The 26,342-nt window shown below is 40.4% G+C and overlaps 1 protein-coding gene across 2 annotated transcripts; it reads right to left on the bottom strand.

Annotated features, from left to right (window-relative positions):
• Positions 1 to 274: 274 nt before the first annotated feature.
• prpf8 (pre-mRNA processing factor 8) lies at positions 275 to 26,319 on the bottom strand. Of its 2 annotated transcripts, none has more exons than XM_057839505.1 (43): positions 26,183 to 26,319; positions 23,870 to 23,993; positions 23,605 to 23,773; positions 23,306 to 23,470; positions 23,016 to 23,234; positions 22,727 to 22,939; positions 22,485 to 22,610; positions 19,248 to 19,353; positions 18,757 to 18,947; positions 18,565 to 18,684; positions 17,267 to 17,456; positions 17,045 to 17,164; positions 16,829 to 16,963; positions 16,584 to 16,713; positions 16,002 to 16,198; positions 13,095 to 13,301; positions 12,636 to 12,799; positions 12,435 to 12,561; positions 10,956 to 11,148; positions 10,654 to 10,841; positions 10,326 to 10,564; positions 10,015 to 10,161; positions 9,712 to 9,922; positions 9,483 to 9,599; positions 9,129 to 9,376; positions 8,867 to 9,046; positions 8,437 to 8,572; positions 8,161 to 8,330; positions 7,889 to 8,018; positions 7,637 to 7,783; positions 7,376 to 7,536; positions 7,079 to 7,270; positions 5,641 to 5,878; positions 5,435 to 5,563; positions 5,213 to 5,326; positions 4,935 to 5,108; positions 4,614 to 4,807; positions 4,277 to 4,516; positions 4,053 to 4,194; positions 1,542 to 1,682; positions 1,316 to 1,455; positions 953 to 1,155; positions 275 to 819 (listed from the first exon to the last, which is right to left on the bottom strand). In XM_057839505.1, the coding sequence occupies exons 2-43, from the start codon at positions 23,979 to 23,981 to the stop codon at positions 665 to 667; spliced, it is 7,020 nt and encodes a 2,339-aa protein (XP_057695488.1). In that variant the 5' UTR covers positions 23,982 to 23,993; positions 26,183 to 26,319; the 3' UTR covers positions 275 to 664. The 2 variants fall into 2 exon arrangements, with proteins under 2 accessions (XP_057695488.1, XP_057695487.1); XM_057839504.1 differs by having other exon boundaries at positions 26,103 to 26,273.
• Positions 26,320 to 26,342: the final 23 nt, after the last annotated feature.

Here is a 26,342-nt window from a genome sequence, read left to right as displayed (position 1 = left end):
TGCTCAATGTAACCACCACCAGCAGCACCAGACATCAAGCCGATATGGCTTTTGTTAAAATTTCTTACTTGTTAAAAATACTTTTATCATTAAATAATAATTCAGTCTATTTCAGTTATTTTAAAATGAATAAATGTGTGATGATTTTGCCATTCTTTCTGAATCACCCTGTATAATGTTTAACTTTTGGGTTTTTTTTTTTTCAGTTGACGCATGATAAACTAAGATTTGAAAGTGAAAGTGGATAAAAATATGCGGAACGAGATAAGGGCACTTATCAATGTATAAAAATGCCATCTTTATTTGGGTCAAAGCTACCATGTCACAGAACAGCAATAGGGAATTACAGAAACAAACAAATCGACATTTTACTTCTCAAATGGCAAATGCAAGTACTTCTGCCTTTGAAACAATTATTACACGATAGTCCCGTTTACAGATAACCAGAAACAAATGCAGATTTCGTGTCCTAGATCTCTTAACACACAAAGGCCGCACATAGATGAAGAAGCCTCACTCCAACTAAAGGGACTGTGTATACAAACTGGAGTAAATAATAGGAATAACAAAAAGTGTCTAGTTTTAACATTAAAATTTCCAGGAAAGAAGTACACATGTTTAGAAGAAATTTTACAAGAGTGGCCCATAAAATGAGTCTTTCGGCTCAACCGTACATGTCTTCACGGTCGGCGTTATATATTTCACCCTCCTGTAACGAGGCAAAGTTAAGGAAGTGCGATGGCCGGTGCACTTCATGGTAGAACTCCTTGGGGTTGGCAAGCTGCAGGTCATACTTCATGTTGGGGTCATGACGCACGCCTAAATCGGGAAAAATATAGAGGAAAGACTGGGAATTAACTCTGGAATTGGAAGAGTATTACACGGTACAGTGATTTGGGTAAATGAACATTTCTGTGAAGCACAAATAGGGCAACAAGATACTACTACTGACCCATGAAATTGTAGTTCCAGGATACTTGGCCTGGGACCATGAAGAAGCCCAGGAAGCGGTCAGAGAGCAACATCTGGACTCTCTCATAGTGGGACGGCAGGTAGCCTTTCGGGTTGTTCCCCTTGTCTGTGTTTTGTCGGCCCCACTCGTAACCGCTGGGTGTCAGCTTGTAGGCTGTCAGCGTGCATGAGCCTGGTGTGAAGCTGCAAATCAAAACAAATTATGAACTTCTTCTCATCATAAGACAGATTTTTTTGTTTTGTTAATTATGGCGAGCAAGAAGTCAGAAGGGATAAACAGAACTACAAACACTTATATCCAAACTACTTCTATCATCACTTTAACATGAGATCAAACATTTACCTGCATGTAATGATGATGGTCTTTTCTCCATCCCAAGAGGGATTGTCAGCCATGACCTTGGCGTGAGTGGTGACGTCCTGGGGGGACAGCTGTGGTGACTCATTAGGCTGTGTGTGGATCCAACCGAGGGGTTCCATTTCCTTTTGGAGAGACAGAGATTTTAGTATGACCACTTAAATATCTTATGCAATGGTTACGGAAATAAAGCATTTTCCTCGAATCTTACCTTCAGATATTCATGTCCAGGCAGCTGATTAGGTAAGTGGACAGTTTGGTGGGTCCCCCACTGTGGCACCATGACAATACAACGGATCTCCTTTACTTGTGGGTTGTCAGGTGGGCTGGTGCCATACAGATAGCCTGCAATCTGGAACACAACACAATATTACTGCATACTAATGAATAGAGCTGAAACAATTACTCGAATAATTCGAGTCACTTCATTTTAAAAATTGATCGAGGGATTTTTTCTAACTCGATGAATCGTTTAATTTTGTGAGCTCTAAGCATGACCTTTTGCCCGGACTACTTTTAATGCGGCAAAACGCGCTGACATAGAGCGCGTAGAGGAAGAAACAATAATACCTGACTGCAGTGGTCAGCCGCTACAAACAACGCTAAGGTTGCTACAAACTATGCTCACATGATGCTACGGTGATTGCGTCTGATGAGTCTGATCCGAAATGACAGACTCGCCGGCGTTAGTAAAAAGCTGCCAATCTGCCATCTTAAACCAGAAGACTTCTCAGCGTTAATAAATGTTACTGTACCTTGCTAACGTAACGTTAGCCCTGTAGAGGGCTTGGTTTCTATTAATTCTGACTACTGTCGACGCGTGACTAATGTGTCTTTGAAACAGACTTTATTTAATCTGTAAAACTGTGCTGTAGAGTGATAAAGGTAAAATAAAAACATAATAAAGCTGTCAATTTTTGCTCAGTAGTCATTGATGGGCAGTGTTGGGAATAATGCCGTTATAAATAACACCGTTGCATAACGGTGTTATTTTTTCAGTAACGGGGTAATCTAATTATTTTTTCCGCCGTTAAAGTTACTGATGGTCAAAAGCGGTGCGTTACTTACTCTAAATAAATTGAAGAAACTACCAGCCGTAGTGAGTCTACTCTGCTCTGTTTGTCATCCAAGACTTGGGGTGCGTTCAAGTTCGAGAATAGCACACGTACTTCTTATGACTCCAGGCTGTTTGTCCCTGCTCATTCAATTAGACAAGGCTTTCCAAAGCTTGCTAACGTTTCTGTGTTTGCTACACCTGAATGCTAGCCTCGTTCCCATCCCCCACTGTCAACCAGAAAGAATGCTGCTTCCATCTTAAGGACGGCAGCCGCTTTGAGGGTGACGGGAGGAGTAGGGTGACGAGGCTACCTGAATGCACCCCCTGGATAGATGCGATTGAAGCGATTGTCATTGGCTGAGGGTTAGAGTCATGTGTCATGGTAAGCCAATCAGAGCCGGTGTTTTCACACACAAACCGGAACAGCGCGTGCGGCAAACGCACACACGCAAAACAGATGCAGAGGGTTACGATGGCAGAGCATTCAGAGGAAAATTTGTCCTTTACCAGGTGGAGATATAACACTATTTCAAGTTGGTCGAAATTAAAGGAAAGAACGTGCATGTAAAGTGTAATTCATGTCCTAGGGCAAAGCTTTTGTCGACATCTGTGGCAAGCAATTCAAATCTACTGAAGCACCTAACAACTACACACGCTACCACAAAGCTAGTGGCGAAAAATCTTACCGTTTATTTTTGTTGCACTTTAAGTGTAGGATAAATCTGTTGCTGGTGAGGTGCAATAAATACTATAATTTTATCATTTTTAGAAATAAGACAAAAATAATATCTTATTAAAAAAAATCAAGTTTTTGGAGTGAAAGCAGTGAATTTGTTGTTTTATTTTTCTAGTCACATCTGAGATCCAATTGTTGGCTGTTTTCAACAATGTACATCTAAAATAAAGACATTGTCTAAAAATGTTTCAATATTAGGTGAAATGACTCTTTTTCTCATGTATATTTATAACTGCACTTTATTAATCGATGGAATTTTCAGTAGAATACTTGATTACCAATATATTCGAAAGCTGCAGCCCTACTAATGAGGCACTGCCAACTGTAATAATTGCAAAACCAGAGGTGTCGAACTCATTTTTGCTGTGAATCATATAATGGTTTTGCTTTGGAAGGTTATCATGACTGGACCCAAATAAATCATGATATTACATACACAACAGATTGAATGATACCTGTTATTGAAATCGGATGCCAGTCCAAGAACTGATAGAAATAAAAAACAATTGCAATACCTCAACATTTTTAATAGCGACAATTTTAGGGTTTTCAGTCTTAATTCACTCAAAATATAAAAAGGTGTTTCATCTGGATTTTTTTTTTTTTTTTTTTTTTAAGTGTGCTGCATTGGAGGAAATTTCATCTGAGAAATTTCTCAACGTTCAGACTAACATTTTTTTTGTCAGTTTGGTTGTGAAATCTTTTTCGGGATTGCCATTAAATTAATTCCATTCTAGGTGGTCTAGGTGGTCTTAAATCTATATTGATGAAACCCATAGGAAGCCTGGTCATGGCATTTGAGCATGAAAAAATTAAGTCCATGCACATGATTTGCTTCTGAGGGCCAAACAAAGTGATGTGGTGGGCCTGATTAGGCCTTGAATTTTGGCACATGTGATCCAAAACGTCAACTTCTTGGACATACAAACCTGTGCACGCAAATCTGAAATGCAGATGAACTTCTTGAGGACATTTTTGGGCAGGATGTAGGTGTATCCCGTCTCCTTGATGTCATCAGAAGACACGTAAATGTGGTTGGTTCGGAGATGGAGATTGGCAGCAGATATAGCTCTGACAGGGAAAGTACAAAGTGTTTAACTATTACTCAATAGCAGTAAACCTCTGTAGTCAATTTCCTCAATCTGAGACATACCTGACCCTCCATTCAGTCTTGGAGGAGAAGGTCTGCGTCTCGTAGTTGGATGTGGTAGAAGTGATGATCTCGTCACCGTGTTTGTTGACGGTACGCGTCTGCGTGGCTGTGAGCTGTGATTGCTCTTTGGTTTGCTTTTCAATTTCAGCGATCTGCTGCCTTTGCTGCGAGGGAGCGGAGATCTCCATGCCCAGGATGATGTCACGGATCTCAGACTGGGTCAGTGAAGCCACGTTCACACTGGAAGAGGAGAAGCAACAGAAACGTGTTTGGTGATCAATTTGTTTGTCCTGTTCTTCACGGTTCACACAAAAATTAAACCAATCCCAAGACTCACTTGTTCTTTTTGCCATAGTCAGCCAAAATGAGGTCTTTAAGTTGCACTTCCACCTTGATCCATTCCTCGTCTGTGAGAGTGGGCCAAATGTGGTGAGGCTCAGTGATGGTGGTCTTATCAGGTTTGAGGATCACTTTGGCACGGTCATTGTTGACATGGAGTGCTCTGAGGATCAGGATGAGTCGGGAGAAAGCCTAGAATGGGACAAATCACAGAAAAGTCTTATAAAAAGCAAATAAGTAATCAATTTCTTTTAGGGATCATTTAATGACAAAAAAAGCTTTAAATAGTAGTATTTTTGCGGTTCATAGAAAGACTCACTGTGTAAGAAGAAATGGTCTTAAGCCAATCATCGTAAAGGTTGAACAGCACCATTTGGGGCTCAGTTGCTTTGAGGATCAGGTCTCCAAACTTCTCCACCTTTAGACAGGCCTGGAATGGTAGCTGTAACTCAGAGCCCTTGATCACAATGTTGGGGAAGTCAAGCAAGTGGACCTGCGGAAAGGGGGATGCCATTAGAAATGTATGGCATTGACGTTATGCCAACACGGAGAGGTCTTAATTTTTCCATTCAATAATACTTGGTGTAACGGTCTTACCTCAAGAGGGTCCAACATACCCTTCCTGGTCACGATAATCTGCTTCGGTTGCTCCTCCACGGGTAGTGAGCGAATCAAGGCAGCGACTTCTTCGGCTGTCTTCCATTTAGCCAACTACAGGAACATCAAAATGACTTATGAGTGGGTTGCTAATCGTGTCTTTGTTGTAATTGCCGAGAAGAATGCCATTTGTGATGACTGGATATCAGCAAGGGCACTTACCTGACCCAGACGTTTCTGTCCGGCCCACACAGACGTGTGAATGATCTTAAGGAAGAGCTGTCCAGTCCTGGGGTTGAAGATGAAAATGGCTCCATTGATGGGTTTGGTGGTCAAATTACCCTCAAAGGTCTGTTGACAGAAGGAAAAATGCATGTGAATAGAGAAAACGCATCTAAACAATAAGACATGAGCAAGTCAGAACAAACCTTGTGAATGGTGACTCTGTAGACATTGGTGTCATCCACAAACCAGATGATTTGGTTGGAGAAGAGTTCACCGTAGTTCTGTGAGGACAGGTAGGGCTCAGTAGGTTCGGACGAGTAGAGCTGCAGACCCTTGCGGATGCGCTCCCTCAGCACATAAAGGGCAGGGTTGGCTTTCATGATCTTAGCCATGGCCTGCTGGATCAGAGGCTTGCTGCCTGGGAACCAGTTTCCATAACCACTGTACAAACACAGGAAATGGAGAAATTAAGAATGGTCTGTCATAGACTTCAAAATGTATTGGTGGATCAGATTGGTCATGCACTGCGCCTCGCATTCAAATAGAGGGCCGCCCACATCTATTCACAAGCACTTGCACGCAGTGATCTAACGCCGGATTTCTGCTGGAAAAGTAAGAAAGCTGTACCGCATACAAACAGGAAGGATTGTCTCAGGAGTGATTTGTTCGAGGATTTAAGGTATTATATTTTTCGTACCATGCATGCATTTTGAAACGTTGTGAAAAAAATCAATGGGAGAAATTAGCCGCCACTGCATTGGCATCATAGTTCGCAATATTTACGTAAAATAAATGCTAACAGCACGGGTTTTTTGCTTTTAACCAAGAATCGAGACTATTTTACGTCCATATCTATAAAGAATTCGGGGGTTTAAGCATTTATTCACAAGAATTTTCACCGGAAAAACTGTTTACATCAGGCGGCCGATAGCTACATTCACTAACAGACTAGGATTGTACTTCGACATATTTACGTAAAATAAATGCTAACTTCGTTTTTTTTTTTTTTGCTTTTAACCAAGAATCAAGACTGTTTTATGTCCATATCTATAAAGAATTAGGGGATTAAAGCATTTATTCACAATTATTTTCACCGGAAAAGCTCTGTTTACATTAGGCAGCCGCTAGCTACATTCACTAACAGACTACCATTGTACTTCGACATATTTACATAAAATAAATGCTAACTGCACGGTGATTTTTGCTTTTAACCAAGAATCGAGAATGTTTTACGTCCATATCTATAAAGAATTAGGAGATTTAAGCATTTATTCACAAGAATTTTCACTGGAAAAGCTCCGTTTACATCAGGCGGCCGCTAGCTACATTTACTATCAGACTACCATTATACTTCGACATATTAGCGTAAACGTGAATACCAACAGCGCTGTTTTTTGCTTTTAACCAAGAATCGAAACAGGTTTACGTCCATATCTATAAAGTATTCAGGGAGTTAAGCATTTATTCACAAGAATTTTCAACGAAAAAAGCTCTTGGTCTGTGATTCCACTCGGTCAGCTTTCAAGGCCTCGCCAACAATGCAGGCCCCCTATTTATCGGCCCCTCGCCCTATGTCCCGTCAATACATTATGAAGTCAGTGGTTCTGTGCAAAACTCTAAGCTTGTATAAAGAATACTAACCTGTGGAGGTTGTATGCCAAGTCGATGGCAATGAGCACCCCAGTGGGCGAAGGGTAGATACTCATGTTGTCTGTGGTGTAGTCCAAGAACTTGGCCCTGGCGTACCGTTCAATGTCGTGCGAGTCATAGTCACCCCAACGCAGCTGGATGTCTATCCAGTACTTTTGTGTCGTGGTGCTGTCCATCACATCCCTTGAAGAGCAGAGATAAATGGACTCAATAATCACACATATTTCACTTTATGTTCTCGTTGAAAAAGGCTTATAAAAGGAGTATCCTGATACTATTATTTCATACTTTGAGTCTGCAAGCAGAGACGGTCGAGAGACGTTCCACTTGTAGGAAGCGAAAAGGAGGATGTCGGCACATGATGAGTTCATCTTGTACGACTTCCTGGGATGGATTGTCTCCTTCTGCACAGTCTCAATCTCCAGAGCATCAAGTTCCTGGTCAAACACCTGAAAGCCAAAACGTTTAATTCCCGTTAAAGTCTTTGCCCTCCTTTTATACCATTCAACACGCAGAAATGGTAAGAAATAGAAGTGAAATAAAACCAACCTGGCAGAGATCCATGACAATGCTCTCGTGGATCTTCTGCCACAAGTGAGCTCTGAATATCTGGATGAGGGAAATTTTCAGGGTGGGAATCTTTCCGTGCATGAAGATTCCAGTCAGGTCAAGTTGCACCTGGAAACCCACATAAACCTATCGACAAGAGGAGAAATCCATTAGCTTTCAATTCAACACCTAATAATATGTTTAAAGATATTTATACATTAAAAAAAGTAGCAATTTCATTGTTGGACATACATTGGCTCTGTTAATTGTGGGTGACCACCACAGAGTGAAACGACGGTTGGGAATTTGGTTAAGACCAGATCTCTGTGCATTTGTCAGCTTCTTCCACTTCATGGATTCTTCAAATCCACTGGCTTTCTCCCTAAATATCAGAAGGAAAATTAATGCAGATTAAACCTAGCTATAATTTTGACCAAAAAAATACACAATGTGGGAAACTTTGTAAAATGAAAAGTTTTATAGAAAGCATGTCATGTTTATTTTAACAAAGATGACTTTCTCACCAGAAGAGACCCTCCCAGGTGGGGAAGTAAGTGCCTTTGAAGAGGGTGTGTTCAAGGATGCCCTCCACACCACCAAGGGCCTGAATCATGTCTGTGCGGTAGTTGTTAAGGTTCCACAGTTTACCATCATGCCTCTGGTGGGTCCACCAGAATGGATTCTGCTTCAGGACCTGGAGTCCACAGACAGACATTAAACTGCTGATTTACACCAGTGTCTATGATGCTAATCATGTGCTTTGGCTGAGAAGAAATAGTGGCCAAGTCCTTTTGATGTACCTGGTATTGTTTAAAATCTGTCCTGACTCTCCAGCCTTTGTCATAGGCCAATGTGTGTCTGTCCTTCTGGAAAAGAGTGTTGATACGCGGGATTCCTCTGTCCCACGAGTCCTCCAAATCCTCCAACGTCAGTCGCCTGGAAGACAGAACACAAAGGGACATTTGTTTCAGTCAGAATTTAAGCACTCTTTCTGTATTGTTTTTGAAAACTGGAAATGGGCAAAGACTATTAGAATGCATCCCATGTGATACCTATTCAATTCAGACACATTCCAAAAAATATATTGAATTGCCCCTGAAGAGAATACGATAAATGTCAACATGTTCCTGCAGGAACTGACTTTCGTTTGAGTACATTAAAAAAAAAGCAACAACAATCCAACGTTATCCAGTGCAAAGGATTAAAAAACGATAATATACAGCAGTATACCTGTTCTGTGCAATGGCCTCTTGCCTCTTGAGGGCGTATTCAGCCCAGACCCTTTGGGAGTCTATGAACTCACTTTCCCAAGGCTGAATGTAACGGTACAAATTTGGAATGAGCTGGTCCTCTTCGTGACTCATTCCGGACCTGAAGTGGGTGATTCCCACATCTGTCTGCTTGGACCAACTGTGGGTAAGAGAAGTCATTTAGCCAAACTGACACATAAGTTATTTCTAGAGTGAAGTCAAATATATGGGTCGGGACTGACCGTAGATCAGACTGTGGGATGAGCACATGGCCCATGGACAACATGCCCAGGCCACCCAACTCTTTGGGAGTGTAGAAAACAACAGGCGGGAAACGGCTAGGCATTTTAGAGTTCAGCCCGATTTTGATTCGAGTCTGAATCTTGTTCTCACACTTGACCAGCAAATCCAGTAGCTCCTGGGTGTTGACGACTGCTTCACGGAAGTATGTCATCAGGCCAATAAGAGCAGTGTTCCATTTGTTTACAATCTAGGGGTATCAACGGAGGTGGGGATTATTATTCATGTTCTAGTTTTAAATGTTTAACTCATCATGTTTTTTTTTTTTTTTTTTTTTTTTTTTTGAGTCTGTCCACCTTTGTGAAAGTGGTTGAGCCTGAGGCCATTAGGATCTGGCGCACTCTGTTATGGAAACGCTGCATTGACTCATCGTCCACACGCAGGAAACATTGAGCTGTCCTCTCTTTTGTAACCTTCATAAGCAAAAAAATCAGAACTAACAATTAAATACGGTAGTGGGTGTGAAGGGGCATTAAAAATGGAAGCGAGAAGGCAAAACTCTAGTGTAAAGGAGGCTGACGTTACCTCATTCTGCAAATTCCAGACACCGTCCTTATGGGTAAACTCTTCGTAGCTTGTTCGGCATTTGGGCAAGATGCGGCACTCAAAGCCACACATGTTAAAGAGCAGGTTGGGGTTGTCTTTGCTGTAGACAGACACAAAGCTGTTCTCCCATTGGACTGTGGTCACTGACCTCGGCAGACGGTTCTTGATGTCCCAAAAGACTGCACGCCCACTGAGATAAATACAATGAATGAAGTTATGGGCTTTTGTTATGGACTAGCGAAACCTGTGTGCATTAATGTAAAGATGGAGCTGAGAACTTACAGATTGACATCATGCTTCATCAATCTCATGCGGGCATCACGTGGCCAGCACTTTTTGTTGTTGTAGCCCACAATGTTCTCATTGTTGGGATCAGGGTGCTCTGTAAGGTACCTCTGAATGAGGTCTCTTGCTTCATCAGCAGAAAACCTGAGAAGGGCATGAAAAAGTTATCTTTGGTGTTTTAATCAATGGGTCTCACTTTAAATATAGATATTATTGTTACAGACAGAGTCATTCGGCATCGAACCATAGTTACATTGAAAACTCTGGTTCTCTTTCCAAAAACAAAGGAAGGGCTGAGTCAATCTAACCTGAAGAAGATGTGGATGCGGTCAATGTAGCGGCAGTATAACCGGATTGGGTGAGCGCTCTCAGTCGCTGTATCTTGGAAACTGAGGAAGTCGTTGGGCATTTGGGGTGGACCGGCCATCTCGCTGGCACGGTGCAGGCCCAGCACAAGCAGATCCATTACCAGACCGTAATACTGCACAATGAACGAGGCAAACTGCAGGCCACGGATGATCCCGTAAGAGTTTGTGTGGTTCATGTCCTAGGAAAGAGTTTTGAAAAAACATATTTACAATTACCATTAGATTTAATATTATAATGAAAATACAAGAATTACAGGTAAAAGGCTACCTTGTAGTTGATGACTACATTGTTTTTGGCTGTCATGTAATCAGCAATGTTGTGGTCGACAATAAGACGCAGCAGCCTGTTGAGCAATGTCAAATCAATCTTCTCATACATCTTCTCGTAACGTGACTCAAGCATCACATTACACTCTCCTTCTGCAGTTTCCCAAACATCCTGCAGGTTGTTGATGCCTGCAAAGACACAGCACAATTCAGTCTGACTAACATACTAAAAACAGGAGGTTGTGTTCCTAAAAGATTAATTGCAGACGGTCAAGATTGCGCTTAAATGACAAAAGGTTTGACCTTGGCACCACTTGTAGACAAGAAGTGGAGGCGGCTCAGTGTCAGCTGGTTTGATCCAGGGTGGGAAGAGTCGTCTTTTGTCTGCTTCATACCACAGATATTGATCAAGATAGGCATCGGTGATCTTCTCCAGTGGTTCGACATCATACACTGGTACCAGGTGACTGTACAGGTCCATAAACTCAATGCCCACCTATGAAAGATTGAACAAGGGCTGGATTTGATAAAGTGGTTAAAATTATCAGAAAACAACACCTAATTATTGTATGTTAAATTTTTGCACCAAATGTTTGTGATTTATCACACCCAAGGTTTGCTAATCTTGGGACATCTAGTGGCCGTTCTGCATCATTGATGTAACAAATATCAGCACTACTAGTATAAAGTTGAGCACAGAGTATTTTATGATACATAAAAAAAAAGACATTAGTGACCAGAGTAGGAATGTATAATGATACATAATTTACAACGGTTTTGGTGATATTTATCATCATAGACCACACACTAACTTGAAGGCTTTTTTTTTTTTTTTTTTTTAAATAATCAACTGTAGGGTTGCAGCTATTGATTATTTCAGTAGCTGATTAATCTATCAACTAGTTAGTTCAAATAATCGGATTAGGAACATTTAATGTGTTGCAGAATATATTTTAGGAGATGCAAAATATTTCTTCAAACTATGCACTTTCATTTAAAAAATAAATTAAAATACCTGAGCCTAGCCTCGAATGGTATAAAAAAAAAAGGAGCATCCAAGTACAACAAAAGAACAACTGACTAACTTGCCCAGCAAAAGTCCGTTATCTTACATGCTATAAAATGTTTTTTTCTTTTCTTTTTTTTTTTACAATGCTCTTAACAAGTCGTTCAAACTCATATTCCCATAAAAAAACAGCCAAATATACCTCTAAACCAGGGGTGGGCAAATTATTCCACAAAGGGCCGCGGTGGGTGCGGGTTTTTGTTGCAACCCATTAAGAGGACACCTTTTCACCAATCTGCTGTTTTACAAGTGCAATCAGTCGATTGCAGTCAGGTGCTTCTCATTTCTGCTGAAACCGCATTGGTTAAACTATCTGTGCTGGGTCAGTTGGAAAAAAGACCAGGACCCACTGCGGCCCTCGAGGACCGGTTTGCCCACCCCTGCTCTAAACTAAATTATGAATGTATAAAAAAAATTAGCTCAAACAAATAATTACAAGCTTATGTTGGTCTTAACAGGGAGCAGCTGGGTTCAGCCATGTTACATGAATTGTGTCATATACACTGTTGCCTTTAGAGGGCAGTGTATCTAACCAAATCAATAAAACTAAATGCAAACACTTACAAAACGCCACTAATTTAACGAATACTCAAAGCAGCAACTTTGATTCAAAGCTTTTTTTTTTTTTTTTTTAATTCGAATTACTCGAGTTAATCTATTAATCGTTACAGCACTAATCAACAGTGATCAGTGCTTGGATCCTCATCTTTGCTGACCTCTTTGAAGGCTCGCTGTGTGAGCAAGTGACGCTTGATCCTGGACAGAGCCTCATGAGGGTTGTCATAAGCTTGCTCGATGAGTCCAAGCTCTTCCCTTTGAGACTGGTTCAATCGAGACTTCACACTAAATACAGACAAAACTAAGCATTAATCAAGAACTCCTGAAAGAGGTCATTAATATGTTGAATGGATGCTTACCTGTAAGCCTCTTTAAGCCTCTCCAATGCCAGGATGAGCAACTTTGTGTCATGTTTGTATGAAAGGGGAGGAAAGGGGATGGGTGAGAAACGTCGACTTTCCAGCCAGTGAACAGTTGTGGTGTAAATAGCTACAGCTTCCTCAGCTGTGATGTAGGGACCATCCTGAAAGGCAAATCATGACCACCGAATTTATTTTAAAAAATGTGAAAAAACTATGGCTTTAATTGTATATTTTAAATCACCTCAAACCAGAAATTAATGAAACATTTCAATTATATTAGAAGCAATGTCTTAAAGGTGGCAAGTCAACTGCAACTGCAGCCAGTAAACAAAAACCACCCTTAAATGTAATATTCCTCTATTTCTTACGCACATGCAAGCAAACCAATGCAAATGCGTCTTGGTGAGAGGATTTTACAAAAGAGAAATGTTTTTTCCTTTTTCCTCTGTGTAATACCTTCAAGTAGTTGTGCTGTCTCTCCTGCTCAGCCTTCAGGTACAAACGGGTCAGCCTCCCGAGGTTCTTTTTGCAGACCGTCTTGTCCACAGTGGCCCCGCGGCGGATTCGCTCACGGTTGTAGTGGGCCGTGTTGGTCCACCAGTCAGCTTTGGCTTTCACGTAGCGCAGGATCATGTTCTCAATAGGTGTTGGCAAGCCAGGGACCTGCAGATTTGCTTTCATTTTATTTCTTTGGTTTTACTGAGTGAACACAGTTCCGTATATTCCATACATTATACAGTGCTAAATTTGGGCACAACTGATAATTTTCTTGATTTTTATTTATAAATCATTGAATACCTGTAACTAAATATCACTGCTTAATTGGAATTCACCAAAATTGGCATGAGAGCTTACAAAGCCTTGAACCTAATAGAAAGACGCAATAGCGACAAAATGTATTTAAGTTAGTCGATTGGATCTAATGTTTTGTTTCTTTTTGAATCTCCATCAAAGGGTAGCAAAATGGAGGTTTAAAAAATTTAGGGTTGCAAGGATTCAAATAAATATCAAAATATTCTTGAGAATAATGTTCAACTAACGGTCCTTAATTTTGAAGTGACGTCAGGGCGAGATATTTCAACAATACAACCACCCACAGCATTGCTCAAAATATATTCTAGTATTCATACAAAAACAGCAACTACAATGTTTTAGGAGGGCCATCCCTGTCCCAGCGATAGTCTGGTGCCGTTCCCGTGGATCACATTCCTATGGCGGATAAAGTCACAGCAAACAGACAGCGGAGTGGACCAATCAGCGACGGGCGGACGTGACATTTGTAAAGCGACAAGAAACTATAGCGCGAGCGTAGAATGGAGAAGTTTATTCAACATGGCTAGCGCGAGAGAATGTTGTCATTGACTTGTGTCGATGTGTTTTTGGTCATTTAAAACTGAATTTACCGCCGATCGGAACATATTCTCGGCTCTCCCGTTCGCCATCTGTGTTGTTGTGGAGACGACTTCACGTCACGCAAATAAACAAATCTGATTGCACGCATGATTTCGTTTAGGCTCAAGAAGCCATTAAGGAGCTGGGTCCCAGACTATTCTCACAGTGTTTGAAAAATACAGGCAGAACAGTCTGGCCGTGCATGGTAATGTCCCCAGGCCTGAAAATCTGTGGCGGGCTGTCCATGTTCAGCAACTTTCAAACTTAACCGAACGGCAAATGTTTTGTAAGACTAATTAGCCCAAAATATGTCTATACAGAACCTCGAAACTCATTGGAAGTCATTAGCAATGTCTAGAAGCAATTATTTTGGCAAAGGGAAGTACTACTGAATACTAAAGATGCACGATAATATCGGTTACCGCTAATTATCGGCCGATAATGGCAATTATGACATCACACAGATAATCTAGATTATAAAAAATTTAAAAATTAAATCGATAATGCAATCCGATAATTATATACTTGATTTAGCCTCTAAATGTGCGAAACCGAAGCAGTTTTGTCCACTCATGCACCGCCGCTTCCTCAACCCCTCCTCCCTATGAAGCCCCTGAGGGAGGAGGGCTTGAGGTGTATGGCGTCATAGAGGAGGCGGTGTTACACAACAGGGTTGATGCACTAGGATATCATGGCAGCTCTGTCACTAGCGTGGGTTGATTTTTCCGTGTGTGAAACAAACGATGCTCTCGCCATCTGCAAAACATGCACTGTAGAAGTTCCACGAGGCGGAAAGAAAGCGTCCTCATTCAACACCACTAACCTGATCAGCCATTTAAAGCTGCATCACAAAGATTTTTGGAACGAATACGAGGCTGCTGCTAGTGCGAAGGCTAAAGATAATGTCAACAAACAAACCGGCACGACGGCACAGTGGTTAGATGACAATTTCAACATGCACCAACCACACCCAAAAGAAGTCAGTCAGTAATGCATTCTGTTCGCTGTAAATTTATGACGTCTTAATCATGTCATTCGTCTTAAATCTAGTCAAATAATTTTCTCAATCTTGTTTTGAGTGTTAAAGACTAGTTAACAGATGAATGCGCCACTTATTTGAAGCAAATATTACCATTTGTTCTTATTGATCCATACATCTACAAAATTGGTATTCTTGAATAAAGAACATTTCTGACAAACAAGTTTTTTTTAGGATTAAGTATAATAATTTATTGCTTAAAATAAGGCTGTTAAGCTTAATTTCAGATAGATTTCTTGAAATAGGAAAAATAGCTAAGTTAATGAAATATACTTGAAGCGCTGCCAGATAATTTCACTTATTTCCAATATATTTACACTGAAAACAAGGTAATTTAACTAGTTTTAAGGAGGTGTGCTTTTGCAATGTTGGAATGTTATACGTATGTTTGGAATGGCTTTATTTTAAAGGCATTTTTGTGCAACTTAGGCATTTACTCTGTCAGTAATTGTTGCCAAAATTTAACCATTACACAATGTCAGACAATGTCATTATTTAAATTATGTAAACTAATTGTTCACATTTAATGTTGGAAGAAAAGCACTAAATTCTATTTTTGCACAGTAATCTTTTCTCTTGTGTATACTTTAAAATTCTACATAAATCTTTTAAAAGAATTATCAAACTTGACATTATGAGATATCGGCTGGAACGAGGAGGAAATTATCGTTTATCGGTATTGGTTGAAAAATGTATTATTGTGCATTATTAAATTTAGTTTTTCTGTTAGGTACTCACATTTTTTAACCTGTATAATTTTGTTTTGATGCATTTTACACATCTTCCATTTTTGTAATAAATACTTCTGAAATATTACTCTGTCCATCAGTTTTTTGATATATAAAAATTAAGTGGCTGGTCCAAACACCAAATGATTTATAAATGAAACTAACAGAAATTGTTCAGGGGTGTACTATGTATGAAGTACCAACCTTCCACGGGATGTTTGCTTTCCAGCATCTCCAAGACTCACTGAGATGTTGCAGAATTGTCCTGGCTTTGTTCTGTTTGATACCCTCAGGCATCATGTCCAAGATGTCGTGCATCACAGCAGCTCGTAACTCCAAGTCAAAGTGAGACTCCACACGCTGTTTGGTCACAGTCTTGGCCACCCCCTTAGAGTGACGGCCTAGTGGGGAAAATTCAACAAAACCGTTAACAGAACATTACAAGCATGTAGAAAGCTGCAGTTATGTGGTATCTATTTGAGAAGTGACAATTAGGGACGTCACCATTAATTAAATTTCAAATTAACACCTATTTTGATAGTTAATTAATTGCTTAGAGACACTGTTGACCTAAAACTTGTCCAGATTAGTGCACTAATCACAAAAATAATTGACGTTTAGTCAACTATCAAAATAATTGTTTTTGGCAGCCCTAAATTCATTCCTTCATTTTCCAAGCCACTTATCCTCATGAGGGTCATGGGGGGTGCTGGAGCCAATCCCATCTAACTATGAGCAGTAGCAGCCCTAAATGTAAAGCATTATTATCCTGAGAATGCAGCGGACCTTCAAATTGCCTGGCAAGCAGATTTCCAAGCCACCTCTCCAACAGTGGTGTGATGCCCCTCATGAAGAAAAGCCACACCCTCCATCCAGGTGCCCAGAAGCCACAACCCGGTCCCTTGCCGACAGGACCCTACATTACAAACAGAACATGAATCAAAAGGCAACCAAAGCTTCCTTTCAGCTTTTCAACAGTGATCCAATGATAGCTGTCATGATGCTGTAGTTTACTGCAAAATTGCACTTACTGTATTGAAACGGTAGTAAATGAGATGCTTCAGATCTTTGCACATCCGGATTTGTCTCATCAACTTGTACTTGTAGCGGTACATGCCAGTCAGCTGACCCACATGAGCAAAGATGTACTGGAGCCCATCTGCCAACTAAAGTGCAAAGACAATTCTGTGTTTAGTCCTACGAAGCGGCTTACGAACCCCGAAGGCGTAATGTTTTAAGAGTATGACCTGAAATGCATCCACATTTCCCAGTCTGTACTGCACATGGCTGTCCACCACCAGCTTGCTGAGTCGCAAAACCTCTCGACAGAGATGGAAAGCATTGCCAAATCTAGACTTTTTACGTTCCTGGAGGACAAAAACAAAAACAAAGAATTAAATGGACTAAAAGACAGCGAGGGCCATGTTTTCATGTTACAGTTTACATCTTTATGCTGAACTACTTTGCACCTTGGTGGTCAGTGTTTTGACAGGCTTCAAGTTGAAGTTGTAATCCAAATGCAGGTAGTTGAGGTTCTTTCGGTGGATAAGAAGATTGAGCATGTTGTACCCCTGCCGACACACCTGCAGACCCACCTCCACCCAGTCAAGTTTAGTAGACTGAAAGAATTTGGTGGCCTTGAAGGAACGGAAGAGATACCTGCGAGGCAAGGAAGAGACACCTTAACTCACCAGCCCTGGTCACAGAGTATGTGTTTATTGCCTTAAATGGCAGCCAAAGAATTTTAAAAGCCACATCAAGCTATTGAGTAAATTATTCTAGAATTACTACATCAAATTAACTCATTCACTCCCAGCCATTTTCACCATAGCAAGGCCCTTCGCTCCCGGCCGTTTTTTTCCGGATTTTGACTGATTTTACAAGGCCCACAGAAAATTCTGTTCCATTGCTATATAAACATGGAACCCACCAAAAGAAAGATTAGACTCTCTTCTTTCAGCAGAAAAAAAAAATTAAGTTCATATCTTTTTCCATTCTTTAGAAATCAGCATTAGAAAATAGCTTAGTTTGAGCAATTTTCCAATTTCTGATGAAAAAACGGAGAAAATTAGCTTTTTCTAAACGCATACATTTCAAACATGTTTGACTTTAACACGGCTATTTTTTGCTTCAGTGACATCCCAAACATCTGAATAATGTTTTCCTTTTACAAAATAACATGAACAACCAGCCAAATAGAGCTTTTGATAGCAAAGTAGCAATTTATTCACACATGACTACTGAGAGATGACAGTTTGTCGCCGAGATGACGCCGTTGTCGCAACGTCAGCCGCGTAAACTTTTCCCTCATCGTTGTCTGTCTCACAAAGATGGATTATTTTTGCGTTTCTGCGGGGTCTGCCTGGCGAGCCGCTTTACTAAGGGTCTCACTCGTTTTGCGTAGTTGTCCAACGCCTGGCCTTCCAGGCGTCCTCTCATTGTTTTGTTCAGTCGGAGCGCCGCCTGACATCGTGCCGCCAGCGCTCCGACCATGCTGCCCGGCCGTTCACTGCTGTTGAATCGGGTTGCCTGTTCTTGCAAAATGCGCTACTGCCCTCCAGTGGCCAGTTTTTATTGCTTTAAAATGGGGTTGGAGTGTTTTTCTTTGTTTCTCAGATACAGTGGAAGGTATATATGCTTCTTATTAAAAAAAAAAAAACGCAAAAGACGTATGAATACGTTTTTGGGACAGTGAAGCATTTAAAAAATAGAACGTATTTATACGTTTCCGGGAGCAAATGAGTTAAGATGATCTAGTAGGACGCACCTCTTTTTCTGGGCCTTGGGTGGTCTGTGTTTCAGAGCATTGAGCACATAGTACTTCAGCAGTTTTTGGTATGACACACGCACTTTTACTGGCTGACCTGCAGGGCAGTGCTCACGATACCTTTAAAAAAAACCATTCTATTAATACTTTGATGATAATTATAATAATTTTGCCACCGCATTGTTTATTTACCAGTTTTTGATGAGAGGTATATCAATGGCTCTCCTGGTGCGGCCCGAACGCAAGTTGAAAGGTCTCGGCGCCCACAGCAGGGCAATGCCGTTGGCTGTGTTGTCAGTGTAGAGAGGAGTCTCTTTGAGGAAAGGCTCGACAAACTCAGGAAGCTCAAATTCCTCGTCGTCATCAGGCAGAGGTTCTTGACTCTAAAAGGGAGCGTTAAGGAACACTCACTACAAAACCAACGACTGGTTTGTCACAAGATTGAACATTTGATTTTGTACTATTTGAATGATGACAGGCCGGCTACGACTGCAGCCAGTGACGAAAAGAAAAAAAAAACGCCACCACTCATTTTAATATTCCTCCGGTTCTTACGCACAGGCAAGCAGGTCAATGCAAGTGCGTCTTGGTAAGAGGACTTCATGAACTTTCTCTAAACTTTGCCACTAATGAATTGAACTTAAGCAAATTTATCATCAGGTTTCGCTTGGGTGCACACATACCTTGACCGAATGTCTGTGAGAAATGGGGTTGATCAGCGGATCAAAGTAAAAAGCTGGAAGATCAGGATCCTCCGTCTTGATGAACACCACATTTGGTGTGTGGTACCTGCACACGGCAATCAATGCGGACTCTTTAGAACCAGTGAAAAAAATTGAGTACTTCCAATATGGAGAACAATGAATGTATTCACAGCAAATCAATTATTGATTATTTAAATCCTAAACAGGCATGAAAATGGTTAAAAAGGTGAGAAAGGTGTGGAGGAAATATGTTCCAGTACACTGTACAACTACGGCTGTCCCAAACGACTAATCTTCTCCTGATTAGTCAGCAGACTATTTTTATGATTAGTCAAGTAATCTAATAATTTTTCACCCCTTTTTTAACTAATTTAGCAATGATTTTTTTGATGACACTTATTAACTGACAAAAACATTTTGGAACACATAAATTCTTATTAAATAAATAATAATAAAATGTATAATAAATTCTTATTAAATAAAATTCTTATTTATATTAAAGTACAAATAAACACGTAAATCACAAATAAACAATGAGGTCAAATGCTGATAGCATTAACTAGTGCAAAAGAATGGAATGTAAACAGATTCAGAACATTGACAGCCTTTCCAACATGATTCAAAACAATTCTTAAAAAAATATCTAGCATTAATATTAGTGATGCACGATAATGCATTTTTCAGCCGATTCCGATAACCGATAATTTCCTCCTCGTTCCAACCGATAACCGATAATGTCAAGCCGATAATTTTATTAAAGATTTATGTAAAATTTTAAAGTATACACAAGAGAAAATATTGCTGTGCAAAAATAATATTGCTCTTTTTTTTTTCAACATCAAATGTGAACAAGTAGTAGTAGTAGTAAATTCCAACATCTAAATAAAGACAGATTGTCTGACATTGTGTAATGGTAAACTTTTGGCAACAATTACTTACAGAGTAAATACATACGTTGCACAAAAATGGCTTTAAAAGTATGCCATTCCTAAAGTATAACATTACTACACAGCAAAAACACAGCTCCTTAAGACTAGTTAAAGTCCCTTGTTTTCAGTGTAAATCTATTGGAAATAAGTTAAATTAACTGCCAGCACTTCAAGTATATTTCACTCAGATTTCTTGAAGAAAAATGGCCAGCTGAAAATAAGATTAACAGCCTTATTTTAAGCAATAAATTATTATATATAATCCTTAAAAAAAAATAAAAATAAATAAATAAAATAAAAAATAAAAACTTGTCAGATATGTTCTTTATTCAAGAATATGTATGGTTCAAAACATTATTTGAAAGCAATTTTTTCTTGATTTAGGTGAAAAATGACCTTATTTTTTTAGATGTTTGGGCTTAATAAGAACAAATTGCAATATTTAGTTCAAGTAAGTGGAATAGTCTGGCGCATTCAACTAGTCTTCAACACTCAAACAAGATGGGGAAAATTATTTGACTAGATTTAAGAAGAATGATCTGATTAAGACATCATAAATTTAAAGCGTACTGAATGCATTACTGACTGGATGACTTCTTTGTGTCGTTTGGTGCATGTTACAATTATCAACTAACCACTGTGCCGTCATGATAAACATGGTTTGTTGACATCACCTGTGTAAATGTCCGTGGTAAAACTGATGTGATCGACATGTCTTTCACGAAGAATCGTGGTCGTATAAACTGCATTATTTTTCATCCAGGGGTTTGGCTATCGGGTCATTTCGGGAATTTCCTCCCGCCTGTGCCCTTCAGTCCGCCCGGCTGCCAAATTAGCACCCGCACCAGGCCTCTGTCTTGAACCGGAGTGGCGGCGGCAGCAAAGTTCGTACCGTATATCCGCCCGCCCCGGCCGGCTCGCTGAGGCGCATTCGGTGCATGGCTCTGCTCTTATGCTCTACCCGCCTAGGGCGAGGCGGCGGCCTGCCGGACCGGCGGGCTCCGTCGGAAGACAGCTACTTGTCAACTATCGATCTCGTGAGGTGTTTAGCCATAGATGGGAGTTTACCACTCGCTTTGGGCTGCATTCCCAAACACCCCGACTCCGGGAGGACCGCAGCGTCTCTGTATCGTCACAAGCCCCGTAGCTTCCTTTATAGTTTATTTGTTAACAATAGCTTTAGCATTCGTGCTAGCAGCAGCATATTCGTTCCAAAAATCATTGTGATGCAGTTTTAAATGGCTGCTGGGTTAGTGCTAGTGGTGTTCAATGAGGACGCTTTCTTTAGGCCTTGAGGAACTGTTTTGTAGATGGCGAGAGCGCCGTTTATTTCATTTCACACACGGGAAAAGCAACGCACGCTAGTGAGAGCGCCTCAACACTGATGTGTAACACCGCCTCCTCTATGACGCCGTACTCCTAAACCCCTCCTCCCACAGGAGCTTCAGAGAGGGGAGGGGTCTGTGTGACGTCATAATTGCCATTATCGGCCGATAATTATCGGCAGCTGATATTATCGTGTATCTTTAATTAATATAGTATACTACTATACAGTGTATATAATAGTATTATAATCATTGCCAATCAGATTTTTCATAAAGGGTGTCATTTTAAAGCTCTTCTAAGTGTAGAATCTGAATTCTGAAGTATGTGGGATTAACTCCAGAAATCGTTATTTATATGATGAACATGACATGCTCTTATTTTGAAATGTTCACCGGAAGTACGTTCACTAAACCGCTAACAGTAAGCTTAATACTAGGCAAAAAAAGCTCTTTTTGTCATTGCATGTAGTGCCTGTAATCAATTTTTTTCATTTCGTTCGTTTTCAAATGCTGTTAACCAGCGATTTTTCATGTTTGAAGTGTCACTTTTTAACCGCAAGTTTGCATTTTTGGAGAAGACTGGCAATGTTTTTTTGCAGGCTAAAGTAGGTTGTTATTTCCCACATTAGACTCAATGTAGCAATGCTAACATTTACAGTGTTTGATATAGATGGGTTTCCTTATTTTGTATGTCTGAACTTTAATTCTCCGGTGTGTTGATGACCAATAAACATCTGTGAAAGAACCTGTAGTCGCATTTGCCATCAACATGCAGGTGTACACGCACGCACAAATGTATGCACGCATGCACACAAACATTTTCTCCTCGGATCTACACAATTCACCTAGGTCACCCTTTTTTTACTTCAAAACGGCGAATTTCGCCGAAAGGAAGAGAGTTTCATGCCTGATAAAAATCTACAGAAATTCAAAATCGATGCCAGTGTATGGTGGAAACCTACCAGGTGAGGTGTACATGGTGCGGCAAGTTGTTGTACAGGTAGGGGAAGGCGATTTTGTACTCTGTCCTGATTGGCTGTCTAATGATGATCTTGTTGATGTCATTAAACTCATTCCAGTCTTCATCCCTATTAGAGAAAATAAAAACACAAAAGCTCAGAAATTTTGAAGTGAAACTATAAAACACAAAGTATGTGTTTAATTATTGAAAAAAAAAGCCCCACAATCATTTGACAGTTCTTACTGGAGGTTAATGTCTCTAACGAGAGGCTCAAATTTCGGTCCTCCTGGTATGGCCATGTTTAAAGCCTTGGAAGTGAAGAAGGCCTTAAGGTCAAATAGGTAGAAGTAGTTGTAATCCACCAAGTCTGTGAGCAGCTGGTTGGCCAAGCGGTACAGCGTAGACATCATGGGGAGTGAAAATTGCCATCGACGGTAAGTGGTACCATTCACAAACCTGAGGGAGAAAAAAAGGCAAGGTTAGCCGGATTTCTTGCAAAGAAGTGAGACAAAACATTTCAAGAGGCCTTTACTTTGTAGTCTCTTTTAGGGGCTGGTGCTCGTACAGCCACTCCACAACAGGACCATCCTCCTCTGTGTCCAGCTCCATTTGAATGGCCTCCAGTGGTTCAACATCAAGGATGTTGTCTGCATAATCCAACGGCGGCTCTTCATCATCGAACGGCGGAAAACGCATTCTCTTAAAGTGCCGTCTGTCACGCTTCTCTCGCCGCATCATGATCCACATGGTGCTAAGAGAAAACACAAGAATCATTTAAATGCAGTGACAATCGTTAATATGAAGTGAGTTATTCCAACTTACCCCCACTGAGCGATGTAGACTGGCTCGATAACCCAAGGGATTTCATTTACAAATGAAATGGCTCCAGTGATGTGATAGAGGACAGGTACGTCTCTGATTTGTTCCCAGGGCATGGGCATGTTCTCCAGCAGTTTCAGCACGGCATGAGGCATGTACTTGAGGGCACTGTTTTATAAAATGACAAAACAAAGTTTAAGCAGTCACAGTTGAGGATTTTCAACCACAGATATATTATTTCTTAAGATAGTGGCAAAAAAAGTGACTAAAATAACAATTATGTCATAGGTTTCAGTTCTTACCCCAAGTAGACTCTCTTGTCATGCCGAAACTTCCTATTGGTCATGTCACCGTGGTCCCTGATGATTTTACGGACATGTTCAGGTGGCATATCTTCCTTCTGAGCGTCCACAAAACCAAACTTTCTCTTCTCCGAGTAGCGTTTTGCTTGCAACTGTTGCCATTTCCTTGCTGTGTTTCAGAAAGACATTTCAACCGATAAATACACAATTTCAAAACGTCCCAGTTTAAGCATGTTTTACAAAATCTGTAGGGTAATCAGTTAACCTTTCTCTTGGAGTTTCTCCTCAGTCATATAGTCTGGAACCTGTGGTGGAAGCGGCACACCTGGAGGTGGGACTCCCGCAGGAACACCGCGGAAGGGGAAGGCAACTGCCATGGTGCCTTGAGACTATAAACAACACAAGCAGACGCAAAATATCAGTAGGCCTCCTGGTCTCCCTGATTAGCAACAGAAACACTATTCCATAATTCACTGGATCCACTTAATTTCCCTGACCACTGAATACCAAATCTGTGGATGCAAAATACTTTGTTAATAATTACAAGTTTATAGTAGGCAAAACAATCAGGGTGAGTGCTTTTAGTGTATTTGCAATTCATAATTTGCATTTTCTATACATGCTCCGAGTGGCTTTATAAACCTAACTTTGGCATTAGGCAATTTTTTAATGGAGATGTGAGATGCGCAGAGAACTTTCGACCGAAAAAAGCTGAAATTGGATTTTCGGTTAAAAAGATGGAAAGTTCACCACCGAAAAGTGTGAAGAACTGTCGTCCTCTTGTAATGACGTCATCAAAACACTGTGAAAAGCAAAACTACTGGCTCACTGCCAACATGTCTGTGGTTTGGAAGTATTTTGAGGTGTCAAATAAATATATAATTATTAAATGAAGGAAAATAAAATTTGCTTCATCGCTGCAACATGCGCATTCTGAAGTTGCTTCACTGATGTCCCGCGTCAAATCGAGTACAGTGCATTTGAGACCGTGCATGCGTGAGTAGTTTGGAGTTTAATCAAGCAAGCAGTATAAAAATAAAGTAGTATTTAAATGCTGACATGTGCATTGGTTGTGGTTTAGTACAATTTTATGACACGACCACTTCCTCGTTTTGTCACATTTTTTCTGCGACTTCCACACCCACTTTCTGCCAGTTGCCGTTTAATCCGGCTGGGAGCAACTTCGCTCGGCTTCGTCACCGCTAGGGCTCGGCCATATCGCCTGGCTCTTGATCGATTCCATTTGTTATTCAAGAAAACAGCTAATCTTAGTATGAGAGGTTGTAATAGCCTTGTAAAGAGCTTTACTACTCTCGGCAAAAACAGAATCGTTTTTTGCTATTGTTGTGAACTACAGTTCCACAAAAACGTACATTGAGATCTCATTTAGTTTAGCAACTGAAGGCATGAGAACCATTTAGTCCCAAACTTCCAAGAAAGTGCATTTATTAGGGTTTTATCGGCAGTGATGCCCACCAAACAGAATGCTACAACGACACCGGCATCTCTCCTAATAGGACACCTTCAGTTCGCCACAAAATGCTTATTGCCGCCGGGAACACATCATCCCAAGGGGTTTCAGAATCTGCACCTTTCAAACAAAATTTCTCACGCTCGGAGGTCGTAGAACATTTTGGAAGATGTTTGCGTACTTGTAAGACGGGACCATGTTTTATTTCTGCCTGATCATTAAAAAAGGCAAAGGGCATTAATCGTACAATTGTGAAATAAAATAATTAAAATAAATAATGAATTGTAGGAATGTGTATTATTCGGCCTGTCGGCCAAGTGTTTCCATTGTTCGGTTTTTGGCCAAGAATTTTGCTATCAGTACATCCCTAATATTTAGCATCATTATATTCTAAAGTGAGCGTGCAGCAAGCTCCTACATTATATTTTTTAAATTACTATTTACTAAACGTAAAACTGAGCCTGGAAAGGTAACATCTGAAATGTAAATCACTTTTGACTTTAAAAAGTTCACCAGAAATTGGTGTAATTTTTTTTTTAACTATTAAAGATTGTGTTTATTAGAATTTCTTAGGTACCTGCAAAGTACCGATAGACGATTTTGCCAATTAAAAATGCACGTTTTCACATTCGTGCATTCAAAACTAGAAAACAAAAAATGATATTCACCATTTCATTACATTTTAAAGCGGTGTATATTTTGAGTGGGGGAAAAAATAGCATCGACGCTTGGCTATGTCTACGACTGTTTAGCTAACCCATTGTACAACGGCATACGTAGGCATGAAACAACAAGCACAATAGCGTGGATATCAAGTTTTAATGCATAACATGCTGACACTGTTAGCGTGTCTACTATTAGGGGAACGAAACGATGTGATTTAAGATTAGTATTTTAATAGACTCAACAATGGCGCAAATAAGGCCAAACGTGGTTATGGCGGCGCGCAAGCTAAAAGCTAAGCAAATAGCACGGCAGCCAAGGCCAGGAAGTTACTAAGTGACCGAATCCACGTAGCGTCGCTCACCGTTCTCCCTTCGCTCCCACGATGATTTGTTTGATTAAATAATCAGTTTTTTCGACACGATCTTGTTCATGAAAACATGCCTTTTTCAATGGAGTTTGTCTTCCGAAAACCTCATCACACACGACGAAGAACGTTGGTCTGACGGACTACGCCGACTATTATTCGCAGCCGCAATTACGACATGTATTACATAAAGGAAGTGAAGCCTACGTACAAAAAGGGGGAAAAGTGCGCAAGGTC

The sequence above is a fragment of the Corythoichthys intestinalis genome, chromosome 6 (assembly GCF_030265065.1).
Source record: "Corythoichthys intestinalis isolate RoL2023-P3 chromosome 6, ASM3026506v1, whole genome shotgun sequence".
In the NCBI taxonomy this organism is placed as follows: Eukaryota; Metazoa; Chordata; class Actinopteri; order Syngnathiformes; family Syngnathidae; genus Corythoichthys; species Corythoichthys intestinalis.
The sequence above is the reverse complement of the archived record's forward strand: the minus strand, read 5'-3'. Positions and strand labels throughout refer to the sequence as shown.

Coding starts and splice junctions, on each gene's coding strand:
- prpf8 (XM_057839505.1), bottom strand. CDS start 23,981: ATGGCAGTTGCCTTCCCCTTCCGCGGTGTTCCTGCGGGAGTCCCACCT. Junction 8,331..8,436: donor CAGATTTTAAACAATACCAG/GTACATCAAAAG, acceptor TGTGGACTCCAG/GTCCTGAAGCAGAATCCATT. Junction 4,517..4,613: donor GACTATGGCAAAAAGAACAA/GTGAGTCTTGGG, acceptor CTCCTCTTCCAG/TGTGAACGTGGCTTCACTGA.